This window comes from Panthera pardus, unplaced genomic scaffold (assembly GCF_024362965.1).
Source record: "Panthera pardus isolate Hobbes unplaced genomic scaffold, ASM2436296v1 HiC_scaffold_10, whole genome shotgun sequence".
Taxonomy (NCBI): Eukaryota; Metazoa; Chordata; class Mammalia; order Carnivora; family Felidae; genus Panthera; species Panthera pardus.
The window spans coordinates 25,419,128-25,442,040 of NW_026526655.1; the positions used below are offsets into that span (position 1 = coordinate 25,419,128).

General features: G+C 34.9%; 1 protein-coding gene across 6 annotated transcripts in view; it reads left to right on the top strand.

Annotated features, from left to right (window-relative positions):
- ERBB4 (erb-b2 receptor tyrosine kinase 4) overlaps positions 1-21,338 on the top strand; it is a 1,139,239-nt gene extending 1,117,901 nt beyond the window's left edge. For 3 of the 6 annotated variants that reach the window (XM_019446103.2, XM_019446106.2, XM_019446104.2), the window contains 3 exons: positions 8,848-8,895; positions 9,679-9,976; positions 12,988-21,338. In XM_019446103.2, coding sequence (XP_019301648.2) covers positions 8,848-8,895; positions 9,679-9,976; positions 12,988-13,433 — 792 coding nt within the window. In that variant the 3' untranslated portion in view covers positions 13,434-21,338. The remainder of the gene's footprint in view (positions 1-8,847; positions 8,896-9,678; positions 9,977-12,987) is intronic. The other 3 variants (XM_019446105.2, XM_019446109.2, XM_019446108.2) reach the window with 1 other exon arrangement.
- The last annotated feature ends 1,575 nt before the right edge of the window (positions 21,339-22,913 follow it).

Sequence of the window (22,913 nt, forward strand, 5' to 3'; positions counted from 1 at the left end):
TGTGATTTAAGTGTTTACTAATATTACAAACAGAAGTATGTGATACCAGGGCCAAGGCATAGCATTTTAGATTCAAAAGTAATGGCACTGAAATTCATAGTACTTATAGTTTTTGGCTTTTCTCATTCTCAAACCTGCCTATACTTAATTTTTTTACTTCATTTTTTAAATGATTTCTATAATCCCAAACATTATCTCATCGTATAAATAGTTATAGGTAGATATAGCTATAGATAAGCATTGTTAAGGTAAAAATATATCAACTAATAAGCTTATTATATGTGGATATATATATACACATGATCAACACTTATATAAATATAAAAATCAATATGCATTTTGCATAAATATAAATATAAAAGAAACATGTAAGTGACTATTAATTTATTTTTAAATATTAAATAAAATATTAAATATATTATAAATACAATATTTAAATATTGAATACAATATATATATAAAATTCATTGCATAAATACAAAAATATTTTATATAGATACAAAAATCAATATGTATTTATTTTTAATAACTTTTATAGCTAGAATGTTTAAATAACATATTCCCTCTGTGGAGGGCAATTTGTATTGTAAATAAAGTACTACTTTAATAAGTGCTGCTTTTAATTAATCTGTGTGTGGATAGCTTTTATCAAAGTATTTAATACTATTAGAGTATTTCTTTTGTCTAATAAACTTATAACCTATTTATTAGGAAAAATTGACTTCTGTCTTATAATCAAAGCACCATTAAATTCACTGTAAGAGTATATCAATATGTAATTCAACTGAAACCAAATGCCATCATGGTTAAGGCTCATGCTTTTGGCTATAGTAAGGAAATTGTATTTTACAGAAAAACATTAAAAATGTATCTGACTTTTTATTATTATTAAATGCCATTTGAGGCTGTAAGGTATAATGGGATGTACATTAGATGGAGACTCTGGGAACCTATTTCTAATACTGTCAGACATCTGATTTGACAATTAACCTAACCTCTTAGAGAATCAGGGTTTCATGAGTAAAATGAAAATTTTAAATTATAATACTTCATTTTACAATTGTATTTTCATTAGTCACCATCCAAACATGGTCTTGTTTCCCAAGAATATGCAGTCATATATTGTATATAGGGTAAGTAATACTTTATAAATACTCCATTTAGAAAAAAAAAAAAAAGAGGGGCGCCTGGGTGGCGCAGTCGGTTAAGCATCCGACTTCAGCCAGGTCACGATCTCGCGGTCCGTGAGTTCGAGCCCCGCATCAGGCTCTGGGCTGATGGCTCGGAGCCTGGAGCCTGTTTCCGATTCTGTGTCTCCCTCTCTCTCTGCCCCTCCCCCGTTCATGCTGTCTCTCTCTGTCCCAAAAATAAAATAAAAAACGTTGAAAAAAAAATTAAAAAAAAAAAAAAGAAAGAAAAGGTGCTTCATATACTTTGAAAAGATTTAAGTAAGAAGAGTGTATAAGATGCTTTTGCTATCATGTTAATCACATTTTACAGTATTTAACAATGGTGTAGACTTAAGGCAGAATATTCATTTTATATACAAATAATTTGTCAGTTAAAAGTGTGTTTTCTCACTACCTATCCCATAGTCCAGTTTCTCTTTTCAGAGATAAATAAACTGGGGGCCCAGTAGATTAAGGAGTTTATTGAAGGTCTCATGGCATAGTGGCAAGAAGTTCAAGAATACAACCTTCATGGCAGAAGCCCACAGGTGACCACTTGTTCCAGGACTATGTGTTGTTGTCTTCAGAGTTTCCTGACCTCAATGCATTGTCTGTGTACTAAGATGTCTTCATTAAATAATCTTCGTGATGTTAGGTTATGAAACACTCAAGCAGAGAGGCAATTTTAGGATTCTCTTGAAGACTTAGTCAGATTTCCCAAGAATTTGGACATGGTAAACTCTTAATGATTTCACTTTTACTCTTAAACGTAGATACTGCAATTGAACCAGATGTTCTTATGGATAGGTTAAAAAATTAGGAAAAATATCCATACTTTTTCTAACTGAAATGAACTGGTAAGAGGTCTTTAAGAAACCTCATAGAAGTTCTCTTTAGATTTCTAGCAGCATGTGTTAACTAGAAGCTAAGTGATAACTAGGAAATGTTTAAATACCATAACACACTTCTGAAAAGAAATATAGACATGCAAAAGAAAATTGCCAGAAACCAACCAACCAAACAACCAACAAAAAAATTTAGAATATGCACCAGGATAAAGAGATATAAATTCTATGTGATTACTAATCTCAAGAAGGGTGACAAAAGTCTTATTGTTTATTTTGAATGAAGCTAAGGAATGTTGGCACTTATGTAAAATCATGTTTCCTTATACCCTTTCTTTTTTGACTGTGCTAATAATGTCCTTTGACTTTTTCATATAACAGCAGCAAAGACTTAAAGAAACAAGGTACAAAATGAGGAATTTTCAGCTTCATTTTATTGACTCATCTAGCCATGAATATTTTAAAGGGGAATATCCTCTTGTTTTATGGATATTTGGAAAGAGTATAGGAGTTATTTCTTGGAGATATAATAGTTTACTTACCTTTAGTCAAGTTGGAAGAGGAATTTATTGACTAAGCCGTGGAGTAGGAATAATAAATCATAAGCAATTGTGCTGTCACAGAAAATCTTTGAATCTATCTATCTATCTGTATCTATTTATCCATCATCTCCTCTATGAGCTCTTCACATTCTACTTATAGTTTCCTTTTCAGCTTAAGGCCTTGTAGTTCATTAAAATGCAAATAAGCTGGGAGGAGTGGTACTATAAAGCATCATTAGTATTTTATGGCTAAGGCTAGTGAGTCAAAGTCCTCCTTGAAATTAATTTTTCATAAGAAAAAGAAACCATGAGAACTCATGTGAGAGTTGAAGCACTGTGCAGGGGCAGAGAGGGGTTCTACATGTGGCATAATAAAAGGGTAATAGATTTAGATAGCCACTAATGATTGTGTGTACATGGGAGGAACTTATAGCTTCCCTGGTCCTCAGTTTTCTCATCTGTAAAATGGACATCATGATTTTTAGTAACGATATGTACCTTGAAAGGTTATGAGAATAAATAAAACCTAAAATAGTCCCTGGCGTATGGTCTCTCTTCCTGTTTCTCAATTGGCCTAAAAGTAGTCATTTATTCATCTACAAAATAGAATACACATTGTGATTAATTGGACTTCAAGATCTGAGTTAGGAGAGTAGAGTTATTAATGTTGATAAAAGGCACCATGCCTCTATACTTTGTAAATTCTGAATTGTCTCCCATTCATATTTACTGATTCCACTCATACCCTCCCTTTATTAAAATTTCTTTTCAGTAATAGAGTAGATGATGCATACAAGAGGGATAAGATGTTCCAGGGTTAATGAAAACTGAACAAAGGATAAGAGCCCAAGTTAATATTCCTTCAACTGAATCACAGGCTTATTATTAACTATTTGTTTATCTATTTAATATTATATGGTTTTATATATTTTTATTTATTATATCATTATTGCTAATTTATTTATTTTGTGAGTTAGAGAGTAAAAACTTAAATTTTTTTTATTTTTTAATTTTTTTCTTCCGGGTGATTCTTTTTTTTCTTCTTCTTCTTTATTAACGAGTGTGAATCATCCCATATTTAAGTTTGCTTTATGGTTGATTCTGAAATTTGGAGTATAGTTTTATATTTCTCATGATGTTCCCAATGCTTTTTTTCTTGATTATCAAAGACACATAGAACTTTTTAAAATAATATCTATAACAACATCCATGTTTTTTATTGAAGTATAATTGGCATACAATATGTATTATTTTCAGATGTACAATATAGTGATTTGACCGACATTTGTATACATTGTGAAATGAGCAGCACAATAAATTGTAGTTACCATCTGTGACCTTACAAAGTTAATATGGTATTATTGACTATATTCTCCATGCCGTATGTTACATCCCATGACTTTATTTTCTAACTGGAAGTTTCTACTCCTTGATCCAAAAAGCAGCATCTCACAGAATCAAAGCAAGTAGGTAGATGAGTCCATTAGCCAATAAACACATAACATAAATAAGCGAAAGATGTTTTGTGTGATTTATATATACATACGTGTGTGTGCCTGTGTGTGTGTGTGTGTGAGCCAGCTGCCTAGATTTGTTTGGTTTCTCTCAGTTCTTACTGGCTTTTTGTCTATGGACACATTTTGTTTGCTTTCTTCTGGATTCCAGCTTTATGAAAAATGAAGATTCTAAATAGATGTCTCAAACTCTGTATGTTGAACTCAGTTGTGAAAAAAATATATGCTACACCCATACATCAGAAATCGTACATAATGCAAAAACCATTTTATTTGTCTACTACCTGACCTGTAAAAATATGAAAATGCCCATCAGAGTGTTAAGAATATGTGACAAGGAAGATAAAAGATTGAGAATCCTTAATAGTTACATGTGGAAGTGTTTTGGTAACAAATTAGTGCTGATGAATTGGTAACATCTTACAGAGACACACTCTGTTTTAGTTAAAAGGATTTAGCGTATTTCTTGGCCCTAGAAACTTTATTCCTATAGTTAATATTGATAGGAACAATTATCTGAAGTTAAAAAACCAAACAAAACTCTCATTAAGTGCATGGTTTTTAAAAAATTTTTTTAATGTTTATTTATTTTTGAGAGAGACAGAGACAGAATGTGAACGGGTTGGGGCAGAGCGAGAGGGAGGCACAGAATCTGAAGCAGGATCCAGGCTCTGAGCTGTCAGCACAGAGCCTGATGCGGGGCTCGAACTCACGAGTTGTGAGATCATGACCTGAGCCGAAGTCGGACGCTCAACCGACTGAGCCACCCAGGCACCCCTAAGTGCATGTTTAATTTAGGTAGAAGTTAGTCATTAAGTATGTATTTTTGTTAGTTTCCTAAGAACATAGATTTGTATCATATTTTTTAAAAAATATTAAAGAGGAAATCCATCTGGTTTAAAATTTCCCAGGGATAATATTTAACAATATAATGTTTTAATGAACACAATAAATATGAGAAATACAGTGGATGTAATAAGACGAAGTTTTGCATTTTTATCATTCAAATGAAAGATAAATTTCAGGACATGATGTATGTAAAGTGCATTTAACACTGTATTTGATACATTTGCTGATGTTTGCCTTCCCTATAACCTCTGGCATTTCAGTCCAAGTTAATCATACAATGTCCCAGTGACAGGGCCACAAAATTAAACTTGACTCTCTCTATCACCCTTACAAATCCCCCCACCAGAAACAAACTCCCTATCACCTGCCAGTTTATAACCAACCTCTTTCTATCTCTGTCCTGCTGACAGTAAATCCCCTCACTAGCTAATTGAACAGATGCACCCAGTATTTCCAGAAGATCCACAAAGCTGGGCTTTGATGGACAGCAGAAAGTGGAACAATGAAAAAACAAAAGCGTTTAAACTGAGAGCACTGCTTTGTTCTGCTTAAAACTTTAAGGTCACTCCAGCTCGTTCTGACTATGGGGATCTTAATTTTTACTCCACCAATTTACGTGCAGCTGTCATTCTTTCCGATATTAAAAGTTCAGCTCTTCAAGTGTGGGGAATTGGGGGGAGAGGGGCGGGAAATGAGAAGAGCTTGTTATAAACTAAAAACAGCAAAAACAAGTAAAATCTGGCTTGGCTCTCAAGTACAAAAAGTTATTTTCAAAGCCTATAAATTATGACATAGTGATTAACATGTAATTTAAATATATTTAAACAACAATTATATCACATTTCCAGCCCAGCTAATTGGCCTCACAGATGTTCCCTTGTAGCTGCATTGCCCTTCCAGGGGGAAATGAATGAGGTGCTTTTTATCATGGAAAACAGAAAAGAAAAAAAAAAAAAGCAAATGAAAACAGAAAAATAAAAAGCAGCCAGTAACCCTAAAAACAATGAATGCTTAAGGGACTTTGCCTAGCATTTTTTTTCCATTTTAATGCAGAAAACTAGGAAAAGCATGAAGACACTCCTATTACTGTGATGGTATCTGGCAGTGTGTCCAGATATAGATTTGGCAGGTTGCTGACGGAAAGACTTGTCAAAGCAGGGACAGTGCCTGCATTCTAATATGGCATGGCCTCTCTTCAACAGATCTAGTTATTTTTAACACAACATCTTTACAATTGAAGGCAGTCCAGCTCACGTAATGAATATATATAATAAAGTATTTCCTGATGAAGAATGACTTGTAACTTGTTCCTTTGATCATCTATCCCTCAAGTTTTATAAAATGCAAAATGGACAGCAGTCAGTGCTGTTTCCTAAGCTGTGATTCTAGTCAAACACGAACCAGTACAGCAATTGTTGGAAGGTTAGAGGCCAAAGGAACAGCAGTAATTACTAATATTTTGGAATACCTTTCTTCTAATATGTAATCTTAGAATTCAAATAAAGTCACCGCAGTTTCATTTTACTCTTGCCTTTTCTTCTAATAATCTCAGGTAATATTTGATCATTCAGTGTAAATTGCAAAAGGCCAGTGGTCATGTCTCTCCTGGTGCCTAATGGTATCTCCAGCATATTCGTTAAATGCTTGCTCAATAATCAGGGTTGAATGATAGGACAAGACCAAGGTTGATGATATGATAAAGTTCCACTAGGCAGTTGCCGTATTTTTCCCATACCATCCCTCTGTTTTGCATATCACTGGCAGCAAATTCCTCTCAAATTTTACGAGCAAATGTATTTAGCTTCATTTCTAAAGGATAACAAAATATACCTGTATTTAAGGTGATGTAGAGAACAGGGAAACATTTTTAAATGTGTCTTTGATGAGTAGCTCTGGCATTTTGATTGCTTGACTTTAAAAATCTGATTTAGCATATGTGAATATTTAATTTTTTATATCCTCTTCATTTGCTTAGTAATGCAGAGCTTACAAAGTTCACTTATATATACCATTTTACTTTGTATTCACTAAGAGTAAGACAGAGGACAAGGATAAAAATGAGGGTCTGAGATGTTTCTTGACTTATCACATCACTTGTAACTGGGACTGGGGCTAAGATAGCTAACAAATCATAAAACAATGTGTCTACTAGACAATACTACCTCCTATGTATAGCATATTAAATATATCTCTACTTTTCCATATCATGATCTTCAATACGTTTCTAGTTATGTCATTAGAGAAGGAAAGAGATTAATATTTTCTATGCCATCATGTAGATGACTCAGTTATGGGGAGAGTTGAAATGTAACCTTAATGTAGGAGTTCAGACCTTGTCCCTTGATTAGTCCAGTTAATTATAGGAAATTGTGTTATCCAGTTGTTATTAATTTACATTAAACAGTTAATCTCCATGGAACCACATTCTGCTTAGAATGTTTTATGAACTTCTAAATTGTAAAAACATTGGCCTGGAATAATACTTAGCCAAGTTTCATACATGTATGCAGAAAATGCAAGCTTCATAACATCAGTTGTTTTTACCTGCATTATTTATGATCTCCAGTGTCTAGAAAAGGGCCTGGCTTAGTAGACTAAGGTTCTCAAAAATTGTATTTAATGGATATGTATATTAAGAAACAGTGTTGATATTCACATAACCCGCTCTATTTACCCCAAGGAATATTGTCCTTAATATTTTCTCATATTCTTGTATCCACTTTTTTTAACCCATAGGATGGAGTATTAAGTTATAAGAATACAGATGCCCTTATTTTAATGTTTATTTCTTTTTTGAGAGAGAGACAGACAGACAGAGCCTGAATGGGGGAGAAGCAGAGAGAGAGAGGGAGACACAAAATCTGAAGCAAGGTTCAGATTCTGAGCTGTCAGCACAGAGTCCAATGTGGGGCTCGAACTCATCAACCATGAGATCATAACCTGAACTGAAGTAGGATGCTTAACCAACTGAGCCACCCAGGAGCCCCAGATACCTTTTTTTTTTAAGTGAAGTCTAATTTTAACTGATTCTAAATACATGAAAATAATATATATAAAGCATATCTCCAGGAAAGGAATTAATTTTCCAAGATTTCCTTCTTTTTTTTTTTTTAACTTACAAAAAAAAAAAGACTCTTTGAAGAGAAAATAGGTGTACCTTTTTAGTTTTTTAATTAATTTATTTAAATTCAAGTTAGTTAACATACCTTGTAGTATTGGTTTCAGGGGTAGAAGCTAGTGATTCATCACTTTCATATAACACCCAGTGCTCATTCCAACAAGTGCCCTCCTTAATGCCCATCACCCATTTAACCCATCCCCCCCACCCACCTCCCCTCTAGCAACCCTCAATTTGTTCTCTGTATTTAAGAATCTCTTATGGTTTGATAGTATGCACCTTTTTAAAGGAAAGACTAAGAAGTTGACCCTTTGCTGAAATGGTGAAAAACAAATGTAACTTGATAGTAAAAATTATTCAAGGAAAATTGAAATTTGCTTTTATCTCCTTCTAGATAAGTTTCTTTTTACAAGGGAAAATCAATGCTGTGGCATGTGGCCATTTCAGTCATATAACATGTAAGGAAGGAAATGGTTCTTTAAAACTATATTTAATTATTTACTGTCTTTATCTTTCTTCTAGGGTTAATCAGAAAAATATTCATGGTCAACTTAGTTTTTAATCCATTTAAAAATTTCACTTTTTCCGTATATTTTTTCTTTCAGGGATTGAATTAAAATATTTCATATTCTCAAAACACATAAATAAACTCACGTGTAGTCAGGATGCATAAAAATTTTACCATTTAGCAAACTTCACTGTTGTGCATGTTTTCCTCTTTGGTTCATACAACTCATGCGGCTTTTTTTTTTTCTTTTCATTCATATTACCTCTTATTATATCCATCATTCCATTTTTCTTTCCTATTAGAGTGAAATTGGACACAGCCCTCCTCCTGCCTACACCCCCATGTCAGGAGTAAGTATTTCACAATCAACCTTCATCTTTTTTGTATTTTTGGTCTTCGCTTATCATGTTTCTTCTCTCTTGTCTCTCCATAATTTCCTCATTTTGCTTTTGCCAACAGTGAGTTCATAATTTGCTGTAGATTATATAGCTGGGCTTTGTGGATATGTTTTATCTCAGGAGATAATCCAAAGTTGAGATATCATGCATCAACAGCAGCTTTTGATTTTTACCTGAGGGATTTACCTGGACTCATAAATTATGCTTCTGGTTGAGGAGGTTACCTTTTATTCTCCCCATGATTACAGGTTGTGTGCGAAAAAGTCAGAGTCTCCATGAAGATTCTCTAGTTAGGTACTTGGAGACTCAAAGTCAGAATGACCACAGAAGAGAAGGCAATAAGGAAATATCATCCAAATGGCATCACTGTGCTTCTGTTCTTAATGGCGACTGTCTACAATCAATAGTGTTTCCATTTGTCACGAAATATGAATTTTATATAAAAAATTGGCAACTGTAGGGAAATAATATGAGATACTTTTTATTAGGTCATGTGTTAGGTGGTCAGTAAAATTTAAATATTTATTTCCAAATTGTTTCCCCATGATTTACTTTAAAAACCAAATTGGAATTTTAGGTGTTTGTAACCCAAGCTTGTTAGCCATTCAGGGAAAAAACTCAATTAAGACACTCTGACTTTTATCTAAAAGACAAGATCTCATATCCTTTGGGTTGTTTTTTTTACAACTATTCCTAATACTAACTTCCATCCAAATGTGTCTCTCCTATTGACAGAACCAGTTTGTATACCGAGACGGGGGGTTTGCTGCAGAGCAAGGAGTGCCTGTGCCGTACAGAGCCACGACCAGCACAATCCCAGAAGCTCCAGTTGCTCAGGGGGCTACAGCCGAGATTTTTGATGACTCCTGCTGCAACGGCACCCTACGCAAGCCAGTGGCACCCCACGTTCCAGAGGATAGCAGCACCCAGAGGTACAGCGCCGACCCCACGGTGTTTGCCCCAGAACGGAGCCCACGAGGAGAGCTGGATGAAGAAGGTTACATGACCCCTATGCGAGATAAACCTAAACAAGGTACAAACAGAATGTTCAGAAATGATTGCCATTCAAAATTCACTCCCATCCAAATAAGCAAAGTATAGAAGGGAAATTGACAAACCACTGGACTGGGTAACATTTGTGACCCAGAGAAGGCCTAAGGTGCTGCTCTATGTAGTATGCTATCCAAATCCACAGCATTACATCATCTAGAATTGCATTCTGATTTTTTAGAAATCAAAATCTCAGACACCACCTGAATAGAAATCTGCATTTTAACAAGATCCCTATGTGACTTTTATACATAATCAAGCTTGAGAAGCACTGATCTAAACATATCTTTATTGAAATATTTGAGTGAGGTAACATATCACAAGATTTCACAACCATTACTTTATTGGACTCATATTGGAGATCATAAAGACTGGTATTTTCATGGCACCAATAAAATATTTGGTCAATTCTTTAAAATTTTGTGTCATCAGAATGACTTTGTTTATTATAGAATATTATGATTTCTTGTATGACGTATGACACATTTCAAATGTTAAAGTTCTGACACTGTGTTTACTTGTATGTCTACCATCATGTCTTGAAAATATTCAGTTTGTGGTTCTACAAAGTACAGTGATAACTTTACAGAGCTGGTAGTAGAAATGTTAGACATCCAAATCAAGTGGCATTTCACTTTTGAAAAAGCCACTCTCCTTCCATGTTAAACAGCATCACAAAAGGAGAAGATGGATGATTGTTATTTAAAACTGATTACTGTGTCCTAGAGTCTTTGGTGTCAAGTAAACTTTAAGACTCTCTACAAGGGTCCATTATGTTCCTGATTATATGGTTATATTCACTTTTATAAAATGCAACTAAGGGATCCCTAAGTTCAAACTGTAAATAACCTACTAAAGTTTATCTATCTAGATGTATGTAAGATAGTAGTGACACACACGTAGGTTTCGAGAAGATTTGGCAGATTCCCCTAAAAGTAGAATACTCTCTGGGAAGATCCTCAGCTCAACCATAGAGTTGTTCCTCCATTTATAGCTGCATGGTATGCAAGTTTGCATCAGGACAATACATAAGTAGATTCCATTGGTGAAAAGTAACATGAACTTTCTAAGAAAACACAAGCCAGTCAATATAGACTCAATGTAGAACCTCCCTAGATTTTGTCTCTGAATACAAGTTTCCATAAAAGATTTTTGTACTCCAGCCTGCTTCTCAGAGACTAAAGAATTTTAGTATAGACACTCCTCCGCTTTCAGGAATCTGGTAGGGAAAATCAAATTCTGCCTCCTGTGTAAGTTTTTACATACATTGTTCTTAAAATGACAGTTGCTTTGAGAACCATTCAAATTCCAACCATTCAAATTCCAACAAGTGAAAAGTTCTCCCTACTTCTTTAGGGACAATAATGAAAACAGTTCAGTAGAATGAGATTGTTCAATAGGAGTTTTAGATCTGAATTCTATCTAGTTCAATACTAGTTGTATCCTTAATACATCGTTTAATCTCAGTTTCCTGTTTATAAAACTGAAAAGCTACAGCTTGTCCTTCCTTGCTCATAGGATTGCTGTGAGGATGATGTTAGTTCCTTTAATTTCTGTATATGATTGTGGGCTAGTCATTACTATCTTTTAACTTGCACAGGATGTTAAATACTTAACCATATCCAGCAGTCCTGTATCCAGGGAAAAATAACCCTGAATTGATGATTTTTTTTTCTCTACTTGTCAAGCTAAGTATGGAGGGTAGAAAATTTGTTTCAGAATGATGGCATCTCAACAATTGTGCTCTTTCCCTGGCCCAACACCAAAATAGGAATAGGTAAAGTGTCATTTCTGTGGATACAGTGAAAAGAGAGGACAAAAAGTGGGTCTACTCTATGTAGATGTGTATACTATATACACAGAGGTGGAATTAAATTTAAGGAGAAAAGTATTGGTTAACAACCTTTAAAAAAATTCTGGGTCTGGGGCGCCTGGGTGGCTCAGTCGGTTAAGTGTCCGACTTCGGCTCAGGTCATGATCTCACGGTCCGTGAGTTCGAGCCCCGCGTCGGGCTCTGTGCTGACCACTCAGAGCCTGGAGCCTGTTTCAGATTCTGTGTCTCCCTCTCTCTGACCCTCCCCCATTCATGCTCTGTCTCTCTCTGTCTCAAAAATAAATAAACGTTAAAAAAAAATTAAAAAGAAAATTCTGGGTCAATTCCTATTTCATATTGATTTATTAGATGGAATCATACAATATAGCCACTCTGTGACTGGTTTCCACCTACAAAACAGTCATTTCATATGATTCAAACTAATAGTTTGCTATTTTGTGATGATGGTCAGCACTTGGAAGTAAATGTTATAATTATACTTTATTCTTAAGCATATGTATTCTTAAACATATGTAAGGCATGCCAATTTAATGATGTTAGATGTCCATCAGGTATTTTTATCAGTTGAGTCTTTTCCTTAGATGTTTCTTTTCCTATGCATCAGGCTTTCTATGAAACATCTGTAATCAAATCTATTTTACTTATATGAGCATCACAGCAAACCACACAGACTAAAAACTGCTATTCCTTCACTTCATTCATCTTAGCATGGAGTTAAGCTATAGACATTTTGATTTTTCAATATCCTTTTAAAAATTCCAATTTCTTCGCATTTAAAAGCTATTTAACCCTGATAAATTGTCTTGTTTTCCAACAAAAAGAATGCCGACTTTTAGAAAACAGAAGCTTTAAACAAGTGGCCCCATATATAGGAGATAAAAATACAATTAGGAAAAAAAAGGAACAATTTAGGGGACAGGAACTCTGCTTCTGGCCTGCGGTGCCTTATTTAGTCACTAAGAGTTTTGGCCCACTTACTCTTTTTTCATATGACAAAAGTAATCAACCAAGCAATCAACATAGGTAATCAACAAAATAGTTTTCGTGAGAATTCATGAAGACAAATCTGTGGCTTCATTGTTCTGGAACAAGAAGCTAACCATCCTATATAAACATTTTCCAGAAAGTGGATATTAACTGATATTTTTGTATTCCATCAGAATACCTGAACCCTGTGGAAGAAAACCCTTTTGTTTCTCGGAGAAAAAATGGAGACCTTCAAGCTTTGGATAATCCCGAATATCACAATGCTTCCAACGGTCCACCCAAGGCAGAGGATGAGTATGTGAATGAGCCACTGTACCTCAACACCTTTGCCAACGCGTTGGGAAATGCCGGGTACCTGAAGAACAATGTACTGTCTGTGCCAGAAAAGGCCAAGAAAGCATTCGACAACCCTGACTACTGGAATCACAGCCTGCCACCCCGGAGCACCCTTCAGCACCCAGACTACCTGCAGGAGTACAGCACAAAATATTTTTATAAACAAAATGGACGGATCCGGCCTATTGTGGCAGAGAATCCTGAATACCTCTCTGAGTTCTCGCTGAAGCCAGGCACCGTGCTGCCTCCTCCACCCTACAGACACCGAAACACTGTGGTGTAAGCTCAGCGGTGGCTTTAAGATAGAGACAAGCCCGCTCCAATTTCCCTGCCGCCTCTCTTTCTCTTATGGTCTTCCTTCTATTCCCAAGGCCAGTAGTTTTGACACTTCCCAGTGGAAGATATAGAGATGCAATGATAGTCATGTGCTCATCTAACTTGAACATTAGAAGGAAGGACTGAAAGAGAAAGACAGGAGGAACCACACTGTTTCTTCATTTCTCTGCATGGGTTGGTCAGGAGACTGGAACAGCTAGGGAAGGACCAGCAAATATAAGGCAATACTGCCTGCTGTCAAGGTAGTTCTCAACTTTTTCCCTTTTTTGTCTCTTTCTTTCTTTTCCTTTCTTCTTTCTTTCTTTCTTTCTTCCTTTCTTTCTTCTTTTTCTCTTTCTTTCTTTCTTTCTTTCTTTCTTTCTCTTTCTTTTTTTTAATGCAGATGCTTGAAAGACCCATGCTATCTGTTCCTATCTACAGGAACTGATGTGTACATTTTCAGTATCTTTGGAAATCCTAATAAAGTTTCCATTAGAAAAAAAAGGATAAACTTTTCTATAACATATGATAGTAACTGAGATTGAAAATCTAGTTTCTTTCTCCAACACTTTCTATCCTGACAAGCAAGAATGGCCAACTCAGCTTCCATAATTTTTAGATCTCTCTCAAAGTTATAGCTAGTAATTATGTTTGGAGGGTTTTGTTTTCCTTTTTTCGGTCTGTCCTTTTATATTACTTTTATTCCTATATTTTGACTTTACTTTCTAATTGCAAATATTTTTACATCAATGTTTCTCATGTGTTGCTATAAATTGACAGCATTGTAAAAAAAATATTTTAATATGATGGAATGGCCATTATTTTAAATATTATAGTCTTTAAAATTAGAAGGGGAGGCCGAGATATTAGTCAAGTGTAACGTAAATCTATTGAATATGTACCCCCCACATCCTCTACATTCGTCAACATTTTCTTCTCCATAAATGACAGTACTCAATAGGCAGTTGGAATATAAAGAGTTAAAGGGAAACTAAGAGACAGTTCTGTGTGGTTCATGAAAACTACTGACACTTTCAGGGGTGGTCCAATGGGGAATCCATTGAACTGGAAGAGACACACTGGATTGGGTATGTCTACTTGACAGAAACTCAGAAATGTAGTTTGCACTTAAGCTATAATTTTATTTGTTCTCTTTCTGAACTCCATTTTGGATTTTGAATGAAGCAATATGGAAGCAACCAGCAAAATAACTAATTTAAGTACATTTTTAAAAGAGCTAAGATAAGGAAAGACTGTGGAAATGCCAAACCAAGCAAATTAGGACTTTGGAACAGTATCAAGAGAATATGGTGAGAGGTCCAGCACATTATCTACAAGTGATATCATATTTGCTACGCAAAGAAAATTATCCAGTTTGTATACTCCACACGAAGGAATGCAAGTAAGGATTGGCTTGATTCCATGGAATTTCTAGTATGAGACTCTATTTATATTAAGTAGAAGGTAACTCTTTGCACATAAATTGGTATAATAAAAAGAAATACACAAACATTTGCAGTTTATAGATAGGTTCTTGGGTCAAAAGTTGTAAATAAAGGTGAAAAATTTCTCATGTAATTATTTTAATATCCAACATACTAATCTTTTGATACTTTGTATAATAACACTCTCTTCTAACACATCATCCTACTTCTAGAACCATCTTTTTATGTATCTTTTTAAAAGAATACCTACTGAGTTAAGATGAGCAATGTGAACAAATAGTAGGAATGAGTCTCCAGGAACAAGAGACCTAATCAGGTCAACAGTTAGGAAAATTGGGTAGTCTCTCTAGGAAAATCTGTGTGGGCAGTCATTCAGATTATTTTTTTTTCCCAACGTTAAAATGTTGGGATCAAATTCAAGTATATTACCAAAAAGAAAGCAACAAGACTAAAAATCTCCATTGGTAAAACAGAGTTTAGAGAGAGAAAAAAATGGAAAGAGATTTAGGTTTCTGCCTGTTTTGAAAAAGTAAATCAATCCATCCATTCAACACCCTAATTTTTCAACTGATATTTATTGAGTCTACTAAAAGCACTGTGTAAATGGGGAACATCAACATAAATGCAATATTATCCCTAACTTAATGATTTTAAGTCTGGATTTATTTGGAATGACATTTGAATTTCCCCATAAGTCCAAGGAATAAGATTTTATGGACTATTTTGTGAGTGGTCATCATAAAATCAGTTGTTTGTTAGAAGATCTCCCATGAATCCATTTGAAACATGAATTAAACAACCTACAAGTTACTGAAGTTGACTAATATGACCGTTTCAGTGTTACCATCCAAACACGTACTGGTCTAGAAGGATATTGCCTCACTGGCTAATTGGCCTATCTGGATTCTCAGTCAACAGCAGGTTTTTGGTCTTTGGCCAAGAACTTTGGAGGTGTTGGGACTGGTTTCTTACTAAGTTATGAGAAATCAGGTAAGCTATAAGAGTGAAATAGAGCAAGGGAGAGGTTTGTAAGAACCCTTCCAGTGATGTTCAACCATGAACTTTTCAGGGCTGAAGACATGGAATGACTTAGGGGCTATGTCCAACATCTTCAAACTTTCCCACTCATTTAGAGGAGTCTCCAGAGGAAGGGGACTTCACATCAGTTCTTATGAAAATTTGGAAATAAGCCTCCCTTTCTAGATAAATCTATAACAACTTACCACTGACAGCACCCTTGTTGGATACTAGAACTTGATTTTTTTTCTTCTGATTTGCTATATTCATATGATTTTTACTGGGAAATGGAAAACAGAATCACTTATTTTGAGAACGAAAGAAAAATAAATGTTTTACTGTGAAGGTAATAGAATGTATTCAGTGATGTAGTCTCTATTCTGAGAACACAAAACACTTACACATCAGGTAGTCTACCACTAGTAACTAGAAATAGATTCAAGTATAACCCAAGATGACCCAAAATGCTTCACAAAAACTTTTTTTCTTTTGAATGCTTTCTGTAGTACATCTTTGATTTCAGTTGTTTCAGGATTTCTCTTTTGTTTTATTTTTGTCTCCTAGAAAAACATACTTGAGAGTGAATGAAAGGAAGAAAAAACTAGTTTTATCTGTTCTAAAACAATAACTTATTCAACCCAGTAGAATGAAATTTTAAAATGCCAGTTGAAGCCTGCAAAGGACATCAGGATATCAAATCCCAGAAGCTGATTGTATCAATGCAAATATGCAGAACCAATTAAGAAAATTAGTAGTAAAATTACACAGACTATATTTTTTTAAATCACCAAATTTTGTAGCCTAGCCTATCTTGGGGAATCCTATTTACAGACAAGGAAACACTGTACAACTAAATGGTTGCTTAAAGAACCATTCTTTAATTCTTAAATGAGAAAAGATGTTCTCTAGACTAGACCCAGGACCACAAAGCGTCCTGAACCATAAAGAGGCGCTTGGATGGCTGAGTAACATTTGGTTTTCCAAATTTTAGTGGCATGGGTTAGGATGAGGATTCTTTCTCAAGTAATATTCTTGAAAGAGAATGAAAACAAAAATACAAGCTGAAATCACATTAACATGTACAAACTAAAAAGAAGAGATTCTTCCTTAGTAGATCGGGAAGAATGACTGAACATTTGTATGTTGAGATGCAGAAAAGAAGAGACAGTGTTCTAAGTGTTACAATGTACGTATCAATACCTTCTAAAAGCAGGATGTGACATGGAGAGCATGCATATTCCCAATGCCAAGGACAAACCAGTAGAAGAACTGGGAGGTTCTGCTGCTAGATGAAGTCAGAGGGGCTATCAGTGTGCCCCTCACTTTCTGAAGTGTCAAAGTGAAAAGAAAAAAAATAAGATTGTTTAAGCCCGACAGGGAAGGATGTAAATACATGTTTTCTAGAACTATCTAACCTTTATTTCAAAACTTGAATTATTCATCCATCTATAAATGTTGATTATTTAACTAGTATGTAGTTCATAAGGTAATAGAAAAGGTGATCATGAGAGCATGTATATAACTGGGCAAAACCATGATAATGCTGTAAGACGTAGATTTAGTTAGGTTTTCAGAAAATAAATGATTTTAATATTATTAAATAAATCAAACTAGAAAACTAACCACAGAACATTATGTAACAAAATAAAATGCAGGATATGAAAATGTAGGATGGATTTTGCATAGTATAAGATAAGTTTGCCACTTAAAATTGTTATTTGTTAGGTTTAGCTGAAAGTAGGCATATAAAGAGCTGGTTCCACTTGTGAAAACTTGATTTAAAGCATTGCAATTAAATGTTTTTCTCATTCTCTTATTCTTTTACCATTTTTAATTGTATTAAATGTAAGAGAAAAAAAATTTAATTTTTTTTTGCAAACACCACCTTGCAGAGTTTAACAGGCAAATATGTTACGTGACTTTAAGTAAGAGGTCTTCAAAATGAAGTAAAGGGAATGTGAATGTTCTATTACCTTATGCAGAGACAAAGATTGAGTGATGCCATTTAGGAACCAAACAAAATACATTTAATTTGTAAAATGTCGATTTTTCCCACGATACCCTCCCATTTTCAAAAACAAAAAGAAGCAATTAATTGACAAATTTTTGATAACTAATGCTAAACAAAGCATTTCAAACTGCTGTATTTTCATTATTTTGGACTCTAGTTATTAGACCAATGATTTTTAATATTGCAGACAAGAAGTCCAGGTGTATAAAATTCTAGTTGTGAGAAATCCAGATAAACTAACTTCTACTGTATATGCTATAGGCAAGAAAATTCTGCTGTTCCTCTAACTGTGTATATGGACTTCGAAGAGCAGCCTTGAGGCCATACAGACACTGAAAGCAGACTCATGTCTCCTGATTGCCATTTGCGTAAGAACGAATGACATTATATAGTTGTAGGTTAGGTGCGATTTTAAAATAACAGTTATTAGTGGGGACCTTGATTTTACTGATATCACAGTGAGGATAGCTTTTGTACATCTGGGTAGAATGAATACAATTTTTCTAATCCCAGAGATGCCTTTGCAAGAGTAGTTCTCTCCATACTTGCCAGCATGAAGCTATTGTGGGCACGATGTTGGGTCAGGAACCCTTGTGTTTGTATGGACAGATGGCTTTTAACACCATGGGCTGCTTCATTCTTTTCATTAAAAGGAAAGTCTCTAGAAAATAGTCAAAATATCAGATACTCTGTTTAAGTCCCGCCTATTTTGTAGAGGTACAAAAATGTAGGATGTGTCACTTTTGCAGACTCCTGCCTCACCTCTTTCTAGCCAGCTGATATTTTGAGCAGAAGAAAATGCTTTTCTTTCAATTATGAGCTGAAAACACTCTAAGCCCCAACCTCTTGGGGTGTCTCCTGCTTACCTTGGAAAATATTCCTTGACAGCTTTGCAAGTAAGCGATTATCTTGTTAGGAACACAGAAAAAGTAATATCTCTCTAGACCTTAAAGAAAAAGACCACCCTTACTTCTTTCCGCATTGGCACAGCCACCTCTGTTCTCTTCACCTGTCTACAACCTTAATTCAAAGTGGCCCTCTTGATGCTGTACCTCTGTGAAGCCATAGTGGGTCTCTGAGGTCCCACATGTTGCTTTGTGAAATACTGACTTAGCCTCTGCCCTCAAATGCCTGACTTCTGTGTAAAAGATTCTAGCAATGCGGACATTGTTTAAATGTCTTCTCCAATCGGTTACTGCACAGAGTATGCTTTATGATATTAAAATTATGTTTTCCCATAAAGACCAATTCTCTTACTATATCCTTCTCTGCAGAAACTTGAGTCGAGTCAGCCCAGTGATGAATCTTGAAATTCACATATGTGCACATACCCTTGGTAGGTCTTAGATTTAATCTTTTCATAGAAAACTTACACATGAGAAGTTAGTTTTGCAAGCAATTAACTTATTTACCTTACATATTTATTTTATTCCTGATCGCAAATGTTTTACAGCTGCTGTAACTTTTTTTTTCACAAACGAAGAGTCTTATTATCAAACAGGTAAAGGTTATTCAGCTTTGAGAACCACCTGCCATTCCTTATTGGATCATTCATCTATCTGACAAATACATAATGAGGGCAGTTTCACTGCAATGAAAATCCATGTAGTCTAATAAGTTGCCACTTTTTCTCTACTTTTAGTCTTTAAGGACATTTTTATTTCAATGCTCTAATGAATTTTCCCATATGATGAGAAGTGGTTATATTTGTACAAATATACAAATATCAGAAAACAAAGTTTCATACCTGTAGGTAATAGTCTAACCTGTCCAAACCACTTTGCCTTTACTGCTATTTTTTATCCCTGATGTGATGTTTCCCCCAGGCCTGCAGCTCTCTTGAAAGAAATCATACCTCCTATATATTGACATAAACTGGTTCTTGAGTACCATTTCCAGATTCTTCAGTTAATGGGGGTTGTTCCTTTTCCCTAATGTGAGAGTCGTTTTCCTGTATATTTCTGGATCTCTCAGGGGCTGGGAGGGGGGAGTGAGGGGATGACACCATAGCACTCCAAGAATCCTTTTGGGATTACTCCAGTAATCAAGTATGGAAGTTATTTTCTAAATGTAGATATGTAAGTGGTTCTTTTAAAGTAAGGTACTTTGAAAAATGTAGCATAAATTGGTACTGCTGTTAAATGGGTCGATTATTAAACTGAGCAGCTGTGTGAGGGCAGCTAACTTTGAATGCACACCTCACTGGCTGGTGTGTCTACACTTCCTGTTGTGAGCACCAGGGACTTGCATCGCTGCATGTCGAAACTGCATCTTTACATGGTATATGACTAGTTGTTCATCTCTTTCTTAGGCACCATTATAACAAGATCAAATGGAAGTGAGATCAATTTGCAAGACAAATCATAGCACAAAAAAATAAGTCATGTTAAATCTTCTCTCAAACACTCATCTCATACATGCATCCAAGTAGTTGACTAAGATCAGTTCAGGTGATAAAGGGAGACATTTCACGGAAAAGGCAGAGGCTTAAGGTATTATATACATTCGTATTCATTTCCTTATGTTCTTAACCTGTAAACAGAAAACAAGCCCTCTCTCTTGTGAAGTATCTTCAGAGGATAGGGGTGCAAAAATACCTAGCTGGTAAGCCATTGATGTTTCATTTAAATCCCAGTGTTCAAAGTTAGCTGCCTTTTTGAAATAAACAAACAAAAATTACTACTGTATGTTTGAAAATGTGAATAGTATTTTTATAGCTTGTTAAAGACATGGCTAGTTGCATTTGTAAATAAGGGTCATGTTGCTTTGATTTTTTTTTTTTTTTGTGGACATCCTTATTTGGGACATAATGTCTTTAGGATTGATTTGTATATAAGTAATTGGCTTGTGATTGTTTCCTTTTGGTTGGAAGTTATCATTTTGACATTACTTGTGATTCTGTGTTCAGCGCTATTGTGATGTGTTCAACCTCTGCACTCGCTTACACAATAGGAGATGCCAATTGTGTGTGGTGTAATGTTATTTTGATTTTTTTCTATTTTATCTATGAAGGATTATGCACTTAACACATACTAACTTTTTTAATGTTAGGTATATTTTAGTATAATTTCCCTTATTCTTTCTTCTCCACCAACCCTTCACCCCATTCTCCTTTCCTTCCCCCAATTTCTGTTGTTATTTGAGAATGAGGGACAAACAGTATTTTAAATTTCTGTAATTAGGCTTTTCAGTTAGTTCTCAAGGATCCTCTCTTGGCTCTTGGGAAAGGATTGTACCTGTACAAGGCAATTATAGAATGCGACCTGCTTTGCCTCATTCCGTACTGATCATCCCAGCTGAACAATTTGAAAACTGTTCTGCCTTTTTGTTACATGAATCTGTCAGAAATATATTTTTAATTTAATATAAATGAAATTCAATAAAATATGAAACAAATGTTCTCTTCTGTGTCGGAAATTTGTTATAAGAAAAACCAGTTGGGAAAGAGGAAGATGTGTTCTAGATTTAATAATTTGAAGATGTGAATATGGATTTATTTTTGTCCACATTTATGAATGCCAATTATTATTCCTTGAAACTCTTTAGTTCTTTGGACTGAAGCTCTTCAGTTGTTTGGAATGTGATACATTCCATAGGTTTTGCTCTAGTGCATATGCCTATTGATGTGTACATACTTACTCCTCTGCACAGACTATGCTTAATTAACTAGTTGGAGTTTTTTTGAGTATATATATACACACACACACATATATATGGAATATTTGGTAGGTTGTGTCCAAATAACAGTAATATTTTTATAATTACTTTATTTCTGCCCCCATTGCAATTTACAAAAATATTTCTGGCAAAGCTTTTGTTAGAAAGAATATCATATGTTAGTACCATGCTTAAAGAGCAGGAGAGGGACTGGGTCTGTAAATAGTCAGTGAACTGATGAGTGACTTGAGATAAGCCCATGGAAATGTGTAAGAATAATTTCAGAGACATTAATGAAGTGAACAAGTTCCTCTCTCAGCTTCTTATTCTAAATTTTCTATTTCAAATATTGATTCTTACTCCTTCCTACCCCCAAAAGTGTAAGAACTTTAAGATTCTAATAGCTTCTTATTCAAGATTCTATTATTCTTTCAAACTACCATGGTTATTTGATGACATATGATCTTAACTGAATCAGTGGACAGAAAATATATCTTTCAACATAATAACTGGAGTAAGTTCTCTTAAATCTGTTCAGATATGGGCCTTTAAAGATCCTGTTGATTGCACCACCTACTATTTGCATGGACACAAACACATTCTCTTCCTTAGATGTTGAGACCCATTAGTTTGGAATCACTGTCATTTCATACCTTTCAGGGTGAGATATGTCAAGGCACCATGTATTTTAAGTAACTGATAGTCTGAAGAAGAGGGAGAAACAATTTATGTTTCTAATGCTCTAAAGTACAGTTGACATTTCCCGTGACACCATATTACTTCTGGTCATCTAGATAAGGAAAGTAAGACTGAAATAACAAATTTAGAGTCATGTGACCTTTATTACTAAGTGGTTGTAGCCACCCTCAAAGCTGCATCTTCTGACTTAAATATCTTTCTTCTACTTAGTTAACCACTTTTCTTTCTTCCTCTGCAAATAAGAACCTCATTCTGATCACACCACACTTTATGCTGACACATTGAATCAATTTAAGACCACCAGTCATCTTCATCAGTCCCATGAGAACTGCTCTTCTGATAAAACTGAAAACCTCTCTATGCCCCCTCAAACTACACAAAAGCAACTCACCCATGATGGAGAATCAGACTCCTTTCATTCAAGAAAGATAAATGCAGCATAATAATAAGTAGAATTATTTTTTTTTAATGACCATGTAGAGAGCCTACTGATTGCCTCCCTTTCTCAGGGTCTTATAAATCTGCCTAGTAGGGGCACCTATGTGGCTCATTTGGTTAAACGAATGACTCTTGACTTTGGCTCAGGTCATGATCCCATGGTTTGTGAGCCCCATGTGGG